Source organism: Nothoprocta perdicaria, unplaced genomic scaffold (genome assembly GCF_003342845.1).
Source record: "Nothoprocta perdicaria isolate Ctin4 unplaced genomic scaffold, notPer1 scaffold_0, whole genome shotgun sequence".
NCBI lineage: Eukaryota > Metazoa > Chordata > Aves > Tinamiformes > Tinamidae > Nothoprocta > Nothoprocta perdicaria.
In genome coordinates, this window is record NW_020454092.1 from 13,763,429 (window position 1) to 13,778,541 (window position 15,113).

The 15,113-nt window shown below is 62.5% G+C and overlaps 3 protein-coding genes across 3 annotated transcripts; 1 reads left to right on the forward strand and 2 right to left on the reverse strand.

Moving 5' to 3' along the window:
- Nucleotides 1-1,019: 1,019 nt before the first annotated feature.
- LOC112942544 (selenoprotein Pb-like) lies at nucleotides 1,020-5,523 on the reverse strand. The gene is made up of 5 exons (XM_026033501.1): nucleotides 5,468-5,523; nucleotides 4,160-4,369; nucleotides 3,831-4,043; nucleotides 3,247-3,382; nucleotides 1,020-1,903 (listed from the first exon to the last, which is right to left on the reverse strand). Exons 2-5 carry the CDS (start codon nucleotides 4,360-4,362, stop codon nucleotides 1,664-1,666), a joined length of 792 nt encoding a protein of 263 aa, XP_025889286.1. The 5' UTR covers nucleotides 4,363-4,369; nucleotides 5,468-5,523; the 3' UTR covers nucleotides 1,020-1,663.
- Nucleotides 5,524-8,653: 3,130 nt separating this feature from the next.
- HPDL (4-hydroxyphenylpyruvate dioxygenase like) lies at nucleotides 8,654-9,982 on the forward strand. Its single transcript, XM_026053613.1, has one exon. It carries the CDS (start codon nucleotides 8,654-8,656, stop codon nucleotides 9,980-9,982), a length of 1,329 nt encoding a protein of 442 aa, XP_025909398.1.
- Nucleotides 9,983-11,076: 1,094 nt separating this feature from the next.
- Nucleotides 11,077-15,046, reverse strand: MUTYH (mutY DNA glycosylase; the record flags this gene model as incomplete). The annotated part of the gene is made up of 14 exons (XM_026053626.1): nucleotides 11,077-11,169; nucleotides 11,449-11,499; nucleotides 11,625-11,777; nucleotides 11,957-12,102; nucleotides 12,271-12,456; nucleotides 12,535-12,610; nucleotides 12,822-12,966; nucleotides 13,155-13,252; nucleotides 13,536-13,649; nucleotides 13,840-13,911; nucleotides 14,002-14,043; nucleotides 14,175-14,248; nucleotides 14,625-14,664; nucleotides 14,933-15,046. Coding segments are annotated over 14 exons (1,404 nt in total), but the record flags the coding sequence as incomplete, so codon positions are not given.
- Nucleotides 15,047-15,113: the final 67 nt, after the last annotated feature.

Genomic DNA, 15,113 nt, shown 5'->3' on the forward strand with positions numbered 1-15,113 from the left:
AACCTGGATATTGATGGCGAGAGCAGCAGACAGAGGTGCCCTTGGGGGCTTCTGAGAGCAGGTAGAGGAGGAAGGGGGAGGAGGAAAGGAGTGAGAGGGGGGAGATCAGGGTCTCTGCAGGACCTCGCACACGCAGCTTTTGGCACAGTCCGTGCCCCACGTGAAAGTGGGACCGGCTCCACCGGGCTGGTGGGAAAGATCCACCTGCAAGGTCCTCATCCCCATTGGGACCATCACTGTTGGGCAGCCCACCAGGACATAGGGCAGAAATGCAGCTCAGAGTCTGCAATGGGATAAGCATTAGAGACTAGACCCAAATAAAACTGAGCAGAAAAAAAATCATCTCCTTTTTTCTCCCTACCAAATAGCAGGTGCTAGTTGCTATTTAAGGTGTCAGGCTCACCCACAACCCTCACTAGTGCTAGATATCTTCAACCTCCCCTTTCAATCTCTGTTCCTTCTTTCTTCTCCCCACATCCCCGCTGCGCCTCTAGTCCCAGCTCTAACCCAGCAGGATCTCTGTTCCCAGAGCCCACTTCACCCCACAGCCCAGTAGCCCCATATCATATCTACAAGCCAGGCATCCAGGTGCCCAGACAAATTTCCCCTAGATAGGGCAGGATTAATTCTCTGCCCTCACAAATGTTAACCCCTGGCTTCAAACTCCGCTTTTCCCAGTTCAGAAAGTAAGGGGCAGGCATGAAAAGATGAGTGTTTCTTCTGTCTCCTTCCTGCTTACCTCCAATTCCATCCACAGGGGAAAGAAAATCTCCTCCCTGGCTGCTGCTTTGTGGAGTTCACATGTTGCTCAAATCCCTCCATGCTGAGAGAGACACCCAGGACTTTCCTGCTGTGCCCCAAGCCAGGGTTCAGTAAGACCCCCCTCCCTCTGGGAAAGAGGCACCATCAGAGGCTAGGCTGAGCAGGATTCACTCCACAGAGTTTTATTGACCATCTCAGTATTCACAATCCCCTCAGGCTGCCTCCCCTTTTCACCTACATCCTCCCAGGTTTATGGGTCCTGAACACAGCCCCCGGGTTTCTGAGAGGGGGCAAGGCCACCATCTTGCGGCCACCCATCACCACTGCACATACCTGTGTGCAAGGCATGGAGGTCCCCAGGATGTGACAGCTTTGGGGGTACAGAATTTGGACCATCAGAAGTGTTGACCTCCCCTCAGCACCTCTCCTAACGCGCTGGCCTCTAGGCTCATGTCTTATGAGGCACATCCTGCTTCTCCTTTTGCATTCCAGCCAAGATGTCCAAGGATGCCAGGATGGGTAGAGGCTCTGTTGGCCAGAACAGCCCACATGCCAGTTCTGTCTCCTCCACACCTGCTCTGCTGCTCCATGCAGTGTCATCCTGCAGTGACCAGGAAGGTCCCAGTTTTCACCACAGGCTTCATTGAGCATGGAAAGGCAGGTGTCAGCAGAGGAAGAGTCAGAACTGAGCCCTAAGGCAGAAGGGACAGCATCTTCTCGTGACTGAGGGGGATTTCGTCACAGGGTGTGAATATGACCTACATGAGGGATGCTGAAGGGAGTTATTAAATCAACTTCTGGTGACTGGCAGCCTGAGGAACCAACAAATCCTTCCATGTCTCTGGGAAGTAGGTGGCATGGTTTGCACAGCACTGGGTTCAGCAAGGCAGGCCAGCCCAGCCTAGTGGTCATGTTGCTCCTGCTCTTGCCCCTTGGGATCAGGCTTGCTGTGGCCTCTGTGGTGGTGGTGACCATGGGCAGCAGAGTGGTGGTCCCCACTTGGGTCTGAAGCTTTTTCACTGCTGACCACATGGTGCTGAGGATGGAGAGGGTTGTGCTGGTGAATGGGGAGCTTTGTCTCCTTCTCCTCCTGTTCAGGAAGCAGGGTTGGATTTGCAGGGACCTCCATGGTGGTGTTAGCCTGGGGAAAGTAACACAAAGGTTGGAGCGCTGTAGGAATGCACACACTGCCCTGCAGTGACCTTGCAAGAGCACTCATGTGCTGGGGTGAAAACAGAATCGAATCAGTCATAAGGAAATCTGCATAAGTTAGAGAAAAGCTGCTCTAGCCAAAACACAGTACACACAGAGGACAGAAGAGATCAGAGCACGCAGAGGACAAACCTCTTTATATACATCCCTTGGCTCAAGCTGACTGCGGTCCTGGGAATTCCTGTGCCAGAAAAGAGCCTTTGCATTTAAGAGTCCTAGATGGAATTTTCTTCTAGGAAGAGTCTAAACACCTGCAGAGCTCAGAGCTGGGAGCTCTATGTTTTCCTTCGCCCTGAGCTTGCCACAGCTGGGTCCATTACATTCTTTATAACAGAAGAGACAATGACCCTAGTCTCCTTTTCCAGGCTGCTTGCTTTACGCTTCTTCTATGACCTTTTCAGTTCTTCTGACCCTGCAAAACCCTGATGTGTTTAGCTACCCTTATTCTAGGGCTTTCACCACTTTCCACCTTTTCCAGCCCTACCACGAGCAAGAGGGCTTCACAGGCTTGAAGATGCAGTGCAACATGGGTTTACACAAAGGCCGAACAGTGTTTTGTTCTCCATTCCATTTCTAATGCTCACTTTGGTGGAGGAGGTTGGTATTTGTACGCTGAGTTTCTGATATTAATCCCTGGAGCTCTAAGATCCACGGCTGAGTGTGGTTATTAATGAAGCCCACCCCCTAGAGGAAGGTAGACGAAGGATTGTTTCGTTTGTTGTGCACTGCTTTTCATTTATCCATGCTGAAATTCACCTGCACTTATTCACTGAGTACTCAGGTCCTTCTGCAGCTCCTTGCAGTTGACTTTCATTTATACAGTCCTCAATAACCCAGGATCCTCAGGCACTGCTCCTTGAAGCAGTCCTTTTTCCTCAGCTGCTGCTGAAGCAGCCCTGGTCCTGGAACAGCCTCTGTGCAAATACAAGAACCATCCACTTACTGCTACCCTGTTTCACATCTTTTAATTGACTTTTAACCATGCAACCTCCTCCTCTCTTACACCTCAGCTGCCTTTAAGAGCTTTGCTGAGGAACCTCATTGGTTAGCCTGGTTCTAGCCACCTTCCAGGCCTCCAATACCAAGGCAGCTTTCCATGAAAGGTCACACACTGGATTTAAGTTGCACAGGCTGCATGCAGGGAGGAACTGCCTTAGGGCCCTGCTGGGATACTGAGATCCCATGGGGTCAACCAGAAACCAGGGGAGACCAGCTCAAGAGAAAAGCCAGGGTCTGGCAAGCACCCAAGCTCCACCGTACGCTGCTTCCTACCTCCTGGGTGCTGTTGGGGTAGAAGGAGCAGTTGCCGCAGTAGTCCTTGCTGTAGGTGAAGCGGATGGCTGACTCAACGTAGGGGAAGTGCAGGAAGCTGTAGGGCAGCTGGATGTGGAAGGCCAGGCGAGCACAGCTGAGGGGAAATGCAAGGGCTGAGCTGAATACCATGCGAGGGAGGATTCCCATTGAGCCCCCAGCACAGCGACGGGCACTAAGACACTTCACCTGGGCTGGAAAGTGACTCACCAGCAACCTGGTCTCCTCACAGCCCTTGGCTGACTCCTGCCCATTCCCGCGCCAAGCCAGCCCGCACAAAGCCCTAACCCTGCCCGCAGGCGGCTCTTTTGGCACGCACAGCAAAACACGAGCGCGGTCCCGCGGCTGGGCAAACTGAGGCACACAAGGTGCGGTTTGCATCCATGGCCAACCCACCGCTGTGGACCACGCGGGGTTGGGGGTGCCCACCAGGAGTGGAACCACGTGTCCTGGCCCCAAGCAAAGATGGGGGGACCCCAGGCGACCCCCATGACCACCAATGCCACCCCAACTCCTGGCCATCCCGGTGCGGCGGCAGTGCTCACCGATCGTAGACGAGGAAGTCGTCCTTGTCACCCTCCAGGACCTGCCACACGTCGGGGTCCCGGGGCTCCTGCTGGTACACGGGGATGCCGGGGGGGGCCTGGCGCGCCAGCTCCCCAAACATGGCCCGGGACAGCGGCGCCTTCTCGTTGACGATCATGTAGTGCACGTCGGCCATGCCCTGCCGCGACAGCTTCTCTCGCAAGTCCCCAAGGCTGCAGGGGGAGAGATGGCGCCTGAGGGAGACCGGGGGCCACACGGGGGGCCTTGCCACCAGGCCAGACCCGCCATGGCGTGTGGGGTGACCCGTGGGCACGGCAGCGGGGCTCACCTGCGGGCCTGCCTCAGGCAGAAGTGTCAGCTGGCCTTGAGCAAGGCCACCACCGTCACCTGCCCCGCCGCCCCCGCCATGGGGCTGGAGCCATTGACGCTCCACGCCGGGGCCGCCTGGCAGATCCGGCTGCTGTTGGACGCCCCCTCGGCCGCCACTGCCGCCGCCAGCCAGGCGGCCAGGGCCAGCACCGCCGGCCCCATCCCAGCCCTGGGGAGGAAGACGAAGAGGAAAGCAGGGTATTAAGGCCCCAGCGTCCTTTCCTGCTGATGGCAATGCCAAGGGCACTGGTACCCCAAAGCCTGGCGCCTTCCCCACCTGGCACCCCGGCTGCTGCCGTCCTGGCAAGAAGCGCCCAGCGGTGCCGCAGTGAAACGGCAGCTTGTGCAGCCAGCGCCGGGGGCACAAAGAGCCGCTTTGATTCCTGCGCGAGCCCAGCGTGGGCCTGAATGGCGGGCAGTGTTGTGGGGCCCGGCACGGCCCCGGGAGCCAGGACACCTGCTGTGGAGGGGGGGCCGCGGGACGGGACCTCGTTCCTCTGGGAACGGGACTGAACGGTGTGGTTTGGGGGACAGGATTCCTGGTCACCCGGCCCTGGGCCCCTCGTCTCGCCAGGCGCCCGCGGCAGCCACGGTGCCTCGGTTTCCCGCTGCCCGGGTAAAGTCCCCACCGCGGTGCAAAGGGCATGAGCGCAGGGACAACAGTGCTCTCGCCATCCCGCACCTGCCCTAAGCAGGAAGGACCTTTGCCAGACACCCTGACCCTCCTTTCTGCCCCTTGCTCGCCCATATCTCCCCAACAGTGCATTCACCATCAACACTGGTGGCAGGATGGACAGACGGTGCTGCATGACTGTGGGAGAAGGTCCTGTTTTGCCCACGACCTTCTCAACCCTTCCACCCTTGGGAGCCAACCCCACCCCATGGCTCGACTTGCCCCAGGGCCAGGCACGGACACAGGCCCTGCCAGCTCAGCTTTGGCTGAGAAGTCACTCGGACACAGACACTTTAACCTTCAGGCCACCTTGAAGTGCCCAGTGTCCAATAAAAGCTTTAGGGGGCTGCATGAGCCTTTCAACCCATCCATACTTGTCCTATGCCTCTTTCCTCCCGAATCCTTCCCACATCCAGATATGTCCCATCCCTCCAGGACCCAGCAGACTTAATGGGCATGTGGAAGATAGGGAGAGACAATTAGGGGGCTGATCTGGGCCAGTGAGGAAGGGGCAAGGGGCTGCCTGGTCTGGGGGGAGGGTCCCCATTCCCATCCCTCTTCCCTCCCTGCCACGCGGGATCGAGCCCTGGGTACCGTTCCTGCCGCCGGAGCTACTGTCCGCCCTGTCCTGGGGCCAAACCTCAGCTCCCAGGCCCGGCTGCTGTCCGCAATGCCCAGCTGGCCCTTGTCCCCTCTTTTATCTCCTGGCCCGGCCCCCTCCACCCAGGAGGGAGGGGAAGAGCCCATCCGGAGCTGGGGACGGCTCCCCGGCCGCCACCGCCTGCCGGGGAATGGCAACAAGGCAGGCACTGTCCCCAGGGTGCCACGTGGCTTCAGGGTCCTGCTGCCATATCCGAGGCCATGCCGTGCCAGGGGGATGCAGTGTCACTCGCAGGGTGCCTGGCCATGCTGCTGGGAGCCTTTAAACCTGCTGTTGGGCAAAAGAGATTAAATAGATTCCTACCCCTGTCCCCAGGCTGGAATGATTCTGCCGTATAGGACTCAGTCCAGAAGGTCTTGCAGTTCCATTGCACCAGGAGTGCTCTATGGTTGTGGTTTGCCCCACAAGCCAGGAGAGCCCCTTAATCTTCCCACTGTGTGATAAGCCCACAACTAGTCTATGGCAATGACCCACATGGCTCCACGGTGACAAAGAAGGTCCATGATTGCACAGGGCTGCTGCTCTGCCCTCTTCCCCACCTCCCAAACGATGTGCTCTTCTTCCTCCCCTTCCTCACGTCTCTGCAAAGAGCCCATAGGCAGGGCCTAATGGAGCATGCACCAAATAAAACCCATCTAGGAGGCAAATATGCCTACGAGTCAATCACCTTCCCTCCATAAACAGGCGCAGCCCAGAGCTCCTCGGGCTCTCCTGCAGGGCAGCGGCTGCACGGCAGAACCTCCTCTTGAGCAGGGGCACCCCTCAAGCTGCCCCAAGGTCCAGAGATTCTTCACCAGAGACAAATCCTCAGTAAGTGACTCAGAGCCTGCTGCAACTTTGCAGAACTCCAGGAAACTTTGCTAAGTTGCCCCTCTGACCCCTGTCAAATCACTGTCCTCTTTATGAGTAAACTCTGTTCAATCGCTGCCTCCCTCAAAAAAAAAACCCATATTGCTGCTTCTCCCTTTCGTGTGAAGTGGATCCTTCCTCATGCATTGGCAAGAGCCGCCGTGGCTCCTTGGGACATCAGGGAGCCGGCGGACGGCCCCTGCCCCAGTGCAAACAGGCGCCCACTCACCGTGTCAGCCGCGTGCTGACATGGCCACAAGGTTTATCGCACCTGGGATCAGCACAGGAACATGATAAGCCAGGAAGGGCAGTCGGTGTAAACACAGCCGGGTGGTGACACAGCCCTGGGCCACGGGCTGCTGGAGGGGAGTGTCCCCCCAGGACAAGGAGGGGAAGGCACAAAAGCGGTGGGTGAGGGGGAGTCACCGCTTGGGGGTCTGGAGGGATGCTGAGATGCCTGCAAGGACAGGGAGCCATGGGGAGAGTGCGGATTGGGAATGGGGGCAGATGCAGCTGGGCAAAGTCAGCTTGGACCTTGTGGATCCCGGGCCCCCTCCAGGGAGCAGCCAGCAAACATCTGCCATCCCCTCCATGTCCCGGGGATCCCACGGGCACTGGAACAGCCCTGATGCTCAGCGGGGAGCAGCACCCTGGTCCTCCCCGTGCTGCCCCCCACGCGGCCGGCAGAGGCGCCCATGGGTGTCACCCCGCAGTGCAGCCACGGCCTTGGGCGCGGTGCAACGCGGCAGCAGCGCCCGGCAGGCAGCTCCCCCGCGCCGGGCCCGGCCTCCGTGCAGCCCCCGGAGCAGGAATCCCCGCTGCTCCGCAGCCCCCTGCCCCTGCTCGGCCGCCCGCCCGCCGCTTCGCCGCCCCCTTCCCGCGCCGGGGCAGCCGGGGAGGAGCGAGCGGCTGCGGGGCGGCCCCGAGGCGGGGCCGGCGCTGCGGCTCCCGAGCGGCCCTCGCTTCCGCGGCAGCCCCGCGCCGGACACGCGTGGGGCCACGTGCGCGCTCAGGTGAGGCCGCAGCGCGGGGCGAGCCCGCACGGCGGCTCCGCGGGGGCGGCCGTGGGGGCTGCGGGAACGAGCCCCGCGGGACTTTTCTCTCTTTTCCTTTCTTTTGCCAGCCCCGGCAAGGCCCCTTTGCCATGGGGTTTGCGGGGGGGACACTTGGGGCAGCCCCCCAACCCTCCCCGCGCCAGGCAGGGTGCTCGGACATGCTGCAGCCCTCTCCATCGCGGGGGGCTCCTTGGCCTCCTCCAGCCAGGCCGAGCCCCGCAGGGGGGCAAGAAAGCTCTGCAGGGCCCCCCTTTTCTTTGTGTGTGTGTGTGTGGGGAGGCAATATCTAAACAGATTTCCCGCACCCCCACCCCAAAGCACATCCAAGGGGTCCAGCCGAGGTCGCTCGTGTGGGAACGGGGGGCGCCGCTAGATGCCCTTGGATGCTAATAATGCTGTTGGGCAGGCACTTATCCCTGTCAAGGACCCTGTTTGGGGAAGCGGGGGGGCCCAGCGTTGCTCCCCATACACCTCTCCGTGTCTCTAGGGCAAGGTCACGGCTCAGGGCCTGCCGGGCTCCTGCAGCAGCAGCGTGTGGGGCCTCTGCTGCCCCACGGCGCCAGCAGCGCGGGGCTGCAGCGACACCCACGTGGCCTCCACGGCCACCAGCCCCACGGCTGGCACCAGCTGCCCCACCGCCCACCGACCCTTGCCCTTATATACATCGTGGTTACACATTCCTGTTACAGTCCTTGCTGTGGTGCCCTTGAGGGACGCGTGACTCCAGGAGAGTCTCCCTCAGCTGTGACCAGGACTTGGGGCTTTCCTCCTCCACCAGCCCATGCTGGTGTGGGGCAGGATGTGGGGCTGTGGCGCAGGGTGGCTGCTGAGCCCCAATCAGGGGCTGGATGGTTCAGTGTCCTTGAGCAGTGCCTTGCAGCTAGTCCCCAAAGCAGGTGCCCTCAGAAGAGAGAGAGAAGTTCCTACCCTTCCCATTGCACTAATGGCTTTTTATTTAGAAATACGTATGCTTGAGAAGTGCAGACTCATGTGTGTGCACATACATACGCATAAACATGTGTGTGTGCATCCATATATAGATATACACACACACACATGCATGGACACACAAACACGGAGTCTCCCGCAGCGTAGCTCTGGTGGATCAGCGCGAGGACAGGGGAACAGCTACTCCCTCGTGAGCGGCAAGCCCCGCGCGGGCTGCGCTCTGAGGGCCGCATGTCCTCCCCACAGGGCACCCGCAGCAAGGGCACCATGGCGGCCTCGCTCAACCGCGTGGGCTACGTCTCCCTCCACCTGCCCCACGGGCAGGCCTGGGCGCAGGAGCTGGCCGCCGCCTTTCGCTTCCAGCCCTTCGCCGTGCGGGAGACACCGCGCGTGCGGCAGCTGGCCCTGCGCCGCGGCGCCGCCGTCTTCGTGGTCAACGAGCGCCTGGCGCCCGGCTCCGCTGGCGACTTCCTCTACGACGTGGACCCGCAGCCGGCCTTGGGCACGGCCTCCAACATCTGCTTCGAGGTGGACGACGTCCCCGGGCTCTGCGAGCAGCTGCGCAGACGGGGGTGCTCCCTCAGGGTGCCCCCCACTGAAGTGGGGGACGATGGCGGCTCTGTCACCTACGGCGTGGCGAGCTCCGTCGTGGGCAACATCAGCCATACCCTGCTGGATCGGTCGCGCTACCGGGGACCCTTCCTGCCCGGCTTCCAGGCCGTCCCAGGAGCCCCGCCAGCTGGTGGGGACGGGGTTAAAATCACCCACTTCGATCACATCACGTGTGTCTGCTCCCGGGGCAGAGCCAGGGCAGCTCTGGACTGGTACCAGCGGTGCTTCGGTTTCCAGCGCTTCCAGCTGAACCCGCGGGAGAGCGTGTCCGAGGGGTACACCATCAGCGGGCAGGGGGTCGGCATGCTCCTCCTGGCACTGAAGAGCGCCAAGGGCACCCCGGCCCTGCCCTCCCACAGCTGCAAACTCATCCTCGCCGAGTCCCTCTCGGAGGACGGCGCAAACCAAGTCGACACCTTCCTGGAGCAGCACCGGGGGGCCGGGATCCAGCACGTGGGCCTCTACACCCCGGACATCGTCAACACGACCAGAGCCTTGAAGCAGGCCGGCGTGCAGTTCTTCATGCCCCCTGCCACCTACTACAACCAGGAGGACAAAAAGGATGAGATGCGGGGGGCCGGGGAAGACCCCCGTGTGCTGGCAGAGCTGGGCATCCTGCTGGATGCCGCAGTGCCCAGGGATGGTGAGAAGGGCTGTCTGGCTGCTGACGCCTCCGAGCCTGCTTTTCAGAAGAAATATCTGATGCAGATCTTCACTCGCCCCATCTTCCCCCAGGAGACCTTCTTCCTGGAGCTCATTGAGCGGCGGGGCGCCCCGGGCTTTGGAGAAGCCAACATACGGGCGCTGTGGAAAGCTGTGCAGCTCCACATGGCCCAGCAGCAGCACCTCCAGCAGCCTCCTCCCGTCCCCGCGGGGCCTGGGACGCCACCGCAGGCACCCGCACGCAGCTGCGGCACAGCCGAGGGCGGCAGGGACTTTGGGGAGTCCCCACTCCAAACCAAAGTAAAGCTGGGGTCAGGCTGAGCTGAGCTTTGAGGAGCTGAGGATGGGGATCGATTCCTCCCCTGCGTGGATGCCCTTGGCCAGTGATTTATCAACTTCTTGTGCAGATGTTTCTGACAATTTAAACTCAAGCTGAGCAGACTTGTGGCTGCTGCATGGCCAGGTCTGCTGCAGGATGGGCGGGGATGAAGCCCCAGGGATGAGGGGCTGCTGGAGGAAGGAAGCAGAGGGGACACTACAGCCACACGGGGGTTATGGCCTGCAGCAGCATCAGCTCCGGTACAGGGATTGCCACTCCATTAATTAAAGATTCAACCTTCAAACAGTGCTTTGGCTTTTCTGCTCCTGTTTAGCAGGCACGGGGTGTCAGGTAGAGCTGTAGGTACCTTTCTGCAAAGAGGTGCACAGGCCCAGGGCTGTTTATCCAAGAGGGCACTGGCCAAAGAAAGCCCACTTTTCCCAGCCCAGCCCCGTGTGTCCCACCTACCATCTGATGAAAGCTGCAGACAGGGTGAGGGAGGGTCCCTGTCTTCCCAGCCTAGTGAAAAGGTAGAAGGTGACTGATAAAAGCTTCAGATTTATTAGAAAGTCTGTGGTTCAGATTCACTAAAAACAAGTATAAAAGGCAGCCTCTGGAGCCCGTGATGGACACGGCAGCATCACTCGCTGCTGGCCGGGTTGCAGACAAGTGCTCAGACCCTTCAGCAGCTCCCGGAGGAGAAGGGGCAGCGGTGGAAGCAGCAGCTCCCTCCCCAGCACCAGGGAGACCCATGCTCCTGTCCCCAGCAGCGCCAGGAGCGGTGGCCACAGCGGGCTGGAGAACCCAGGCCAGGCACCGCCGTGCTCGGTCTGCGCAGGCACTCTGTGGAGCCAGGTGGGAAGAGAGCCTGGTCTGGATGGCGCCGTCCTCAGGACCACGGGGCTGGCCCGTGGGGAGGGGAGTCCAGCCAGGGGTCCACAGCAATGGCCCTGGGGCTGGATGCAGGAGCAGGAGCCCGCCGTGGGCTCGGCCCCCTCCTCCAGGTCCGTGTGGGAGATGCCAGCCCCACGCCCACGCCCTGGGCAGGACTCACCGCAGCGCGAGTCCCGCGTGGTGCCAGCGGCCAAAGGAGCCGTCACTGGGGGCTCGGGGGCCGCAGGAAGGCCCGGAGGGAGAGCTGCGTGCCAGCTGCGCCCCCCGGCTTTGCCCCCCGCTTCCTCTTGGAGCCCTATGGCAAGACCGGCTAGGGCTGAGCCAGGACCCCCCTTTGGGGCAGAGCCACAGGAACCCCCACGCAAGAGACCTGCGCAGCTGAAACCAGCCAGCAAACACCCCCCACAGCCTGAAAGCTCTGCCCAGGCGGGGACAGCCCAGGTCCTGCCTTGCCCTGACCCCACGGGGGTGCCACACGCACCAGGGCCTCCAGCACCGCAGGCTGTGGCCAGGCCTGCGGCGACACGAAGGGGCTCCCCGGTGCCTCCATCACCAGCTCCCCAGCCATACCCACCTTGCCTGGACCATTCTGCTCCCCTTGCTGCTTCCTGTAAGCCTTCAGCACCTGAAAGAAGCCCAAGAGAGCCCTGAGCTGGACAGCATCTGGGGCTTGGAGGCAGGATGGCCCCACAGCAGCCAGGGGTACTTCTGAAGCAGCAGAGAGGGGGAAGAGAGGAAAGGGCCCGGAACCTTCTTCATGGCTGTGGACACAGCCGAGGCGTGGAACTCCTCCTCCGTCACCCAGCGCGATGGGGGCAACACAGCGTCGAGGGTCACATCCTCATCCACAGGCAGGGAATAGACCACATACGTCTGGTGGATGTGGGAGAAGATGTGGATGACCTGCAGGCAGCGGGGAACAGGCTGACGATGGGCAACAGGAGGCAGCCAGGGAAGCGCCACTCGCTCTGCTTGCCCACACATGAACCAGGTTCCGCCAGGGCTCAGGAGAACATGGCCCAGGAAGGAGAGGGCTGAAGGGGAGCCCTCCCCGTTGCGCTGCCGTGCACGGGGACTCTCACCTCTCCGACGTACCGCAGGCCTCCGGCTGCCACAGGCCACCCGCCCCAGGCCTGCAGGTGCCCCGCCAGCATCTCCCTCTGCTTCTCCTCCTGCAGCCCCGGAGCCAGCGGGAGGCTGGGGAACTCCCAGAGCCCGGCCAGGAGCCCTGGGGACGGAGATGTGAAGAGCTGAGAGGCGCTGCTGGGGACAGCTAGCCTTGTGCCCGCCCTGACGGGCTCCTTTGGCCTGCAGGGCACACTGCTCTGCTGCTCCCAGGCTGTTCTGTCCCTTGGGCACCCAGGAAGGGCCCCCTCCTTGGGCGCAGGCCGGCTACCTGAGCTGGGCCTCTGCACGATGAGGTAGCGGGGGGCCCCGCGGCGGCCCCCGCGCTCCAGCACGCACGTGGCCGCCCGCGCCGCCCGCGGCTGCTTCTTCGCCGCTTTCCGTGGGAAGTTGGTCACCCCCAGGCTGCTGTCCCACGGCTCCGTGGCTGGGGGACACAAGGGACAGCCCCCAGCGCCTGCAAACACCAAAGCAGACGTCGCGGTGGGGCCGTATGCAGAGCGGCAACGGGGGCATCCCCAGGCAAGGCGCTTACCGCAGTCCTCCACATCGGGCACCGCGGGGCAGGTCCCGAGCAGCCGCTGGGAGGCCAAGCCCAGCTCCTTCTCCACCTGCGGGGCACGACCAGGAGAGGGACAGGCTCAGCCATGAGCCAGCCTTGGCCCCTGCTCAGCCACCCGTCAAGGCAGCACCCGGCAGAACGCCCAGCCAAGGACAGGTAAGAAGCATCCTGAAAAGGGGCTCAGGGCGGCTTCTGCAGCCCTCCTGGTGGCTCCCGGCCACCTGCGGGTTGGCACAGGACATGCCTGGGCACCGACCTACCCTGCGTCTTGCGTGGCAGTGCTGCTTCACGGGGCACTCCGCGCACAGCGGGGCCTTGGGCACGCACACAGTAGCCCCCAGCTCCATCAGGGCTTGGTTAAAGTCGCCGGGGCGGCTCCTGTCCACCAGGACATTGGCCATGTCCCTAGGAGAAATGGCAGTTATGGAGCTCTGCAGGGAAGGGATGTGAGACCTTCACCTGCCTCCTGCCTGAGGAGGGAGATGCTCCCAGCGAGGCAGAGGCCGGAGGGCCCTTTCCCTTGTTCAGACACTGCGACCCGCAGCACCCCGGCCTCCCTCTGTGGGCTCACGTGTTTGGAGCATCCCCCTCACCAGAGCCGGTCGAGGACCGCCGGGCTGCTGGAATCGGCACCGATGCCCCGCAGGCGGCACAGGACACGGATCACGTTCCCGTCCACAACCCCGGTAGCCTGGGATGAGGAGCCGGAGGGCAGGGGTTACTGCGCTGGGCCCTGCTCTGCTCCCTGTGATGAGGGAGCTGGTGCAGGGACAGGAGGGAAGGAAATGGAGGAGCTCGACCCCAACCCACAGGCTGAACCAGGCAGTGGGTGAGACAAGGGGAGCGGCAGAGCCAATACAGAGCCCCTGGAGCCTCAGCTCTGCCCGCTCGGGCAGCAGGATGCGCAGGGAGCAGGTCCGGGCGGCAGCAGAGGGCACAGCAGCTCTGCCACGAGCGCCCATACGGGCTCTCACCTGCCCGTACGAGATGGACGCGATGGCTCCCGCCGTGTATCTGCCCACTCCCGGCAGCAGCTTCTGCAGCTCCTCAGCCGTCCGGGGCATCCTGCCAGCCAGCTCGGACACCACCTGCAGCCGGGGCAGCGTCCAGGGTTGGGGGGCAGCCAGGACGCGCACGGTGCCCATGACACAGAGGGAGCCCCATCTGCAGCTCCACGCATGGGCGCCAGCAGCACCCAGCCCCGGGACGCAGGCTGCGTGCGACCCTCCGGGCTGCAGAGGCGTTGGGGAAGCCCCCAGCACCCCGACACGCAGGCACCTTCCTCGCTGCCTCCTGCAGCCGCTTCCCTCGCGAGTAGTAGCCGAGTCCAGCCCACAGCTCATTCACCTCCTGCCCCGGGAGAAACGCCACGCTCGCTGTTAGGGGGTCAGCAGGACGGGCGCTAGGCCAGGGGAGAGCCCAGCCCCAGGCAGCGCTCACCTCCAGCGAAGCGGCTGCCAGAGCCTGCAGCGTCGGCCACTTCTGCCATAGGGAGTGAAGGGAAAAGTGAGGAGCAAGCACAAGGGACCTGCAGCCGGGGATGTGCCGCAGGCAGCGGGACAGATCTCCAAGCGGGGAGCTCTCAGCACAGCACCGAGCGCGGGAGCAGTCACCTGCATCCAGCGGTTGTAGTAGTCGATCACGGTAGCGACCTGCGTCTGCTGGAGCATGACCTCGGACACCCACACTGCAGCGAGCAGCGCCGGCCGCGGAGCAGGGGCGCCGACACCGACACCAGGTGAAGCCGGACACCGCGGGCGCGTTAGCCCTGGCAGTGCCGAGCACTGCAGCAGCCCCCGGCTCGCTGGGCCCCTTCCCAACCGCCTCCTCCCCACCTGCTGTCCCACCAGAGCCCCCTGGAACCCAAAGCTGGGCCTCAGACCCCCCAACAGAGTCTGGCTTGTGGGGCTTGGAGCTCTCGTGGCCACCTCAAAGGACCAGGCTGCCTGTTTGAAGGCTGCTGACCAAACCCTCTGGTTCCTCACAATCCGTATCGTGCACCCAGGTCATGGAGCAACCCAGAAGAACCTCTCAGTGCCCCCAGCGCGGTCCCTGCTCCTCACCTGCGTACGCCCGTCTGTCAACATCGGGCTCATTCGCAGCCTGAAACGCGAAAACAGAGCGTTGGGAGCCGTGTGACACAGATCTCTTTGTTTGTGGAAGGAAAGATCTCCTCAACAGCTGCACTTAAGAAACCGCTGTCCTCTTGCTGGCTTTGTCTATACCCTCCTCTACTGCTCGCAGAGGGGCTGGCTACAGATGACCCGTCAGGAAAGAGCCGCGCTCGGCTAGAAGCGCAACCCCACAGCCAAGACCCGTCCCGTTCCCAAGCTGCCGAGGCTCCGCAGGCGCCTCCCGGTGCCGCCCTTACCAGCGCCCTCCAGGGCAGCTCGCGCTTGCACGAGTCGTACCAGGCGAGCAGGGCGCTCCGCACGGCGCCCACCTCGGCCGCGTCGCTGAAGAGGTGACGCTGCGCGGGCGGCGGGGCCGCCGGGCCCCCTGCCGAGAGAGGCGCTCAGGGCACGGGACACGGCGGCAGCCCGCGCCCGGCC

Excerpts from the sequence above, each read along its gene's own strand:
- HPDL (XM_026053613.1), top strand. The coding sequence starts at position 8,654 with ATGGCGGCCTCGCTCAACCGCGTGGGCTACGTCTCCCTCCACCTGCCC.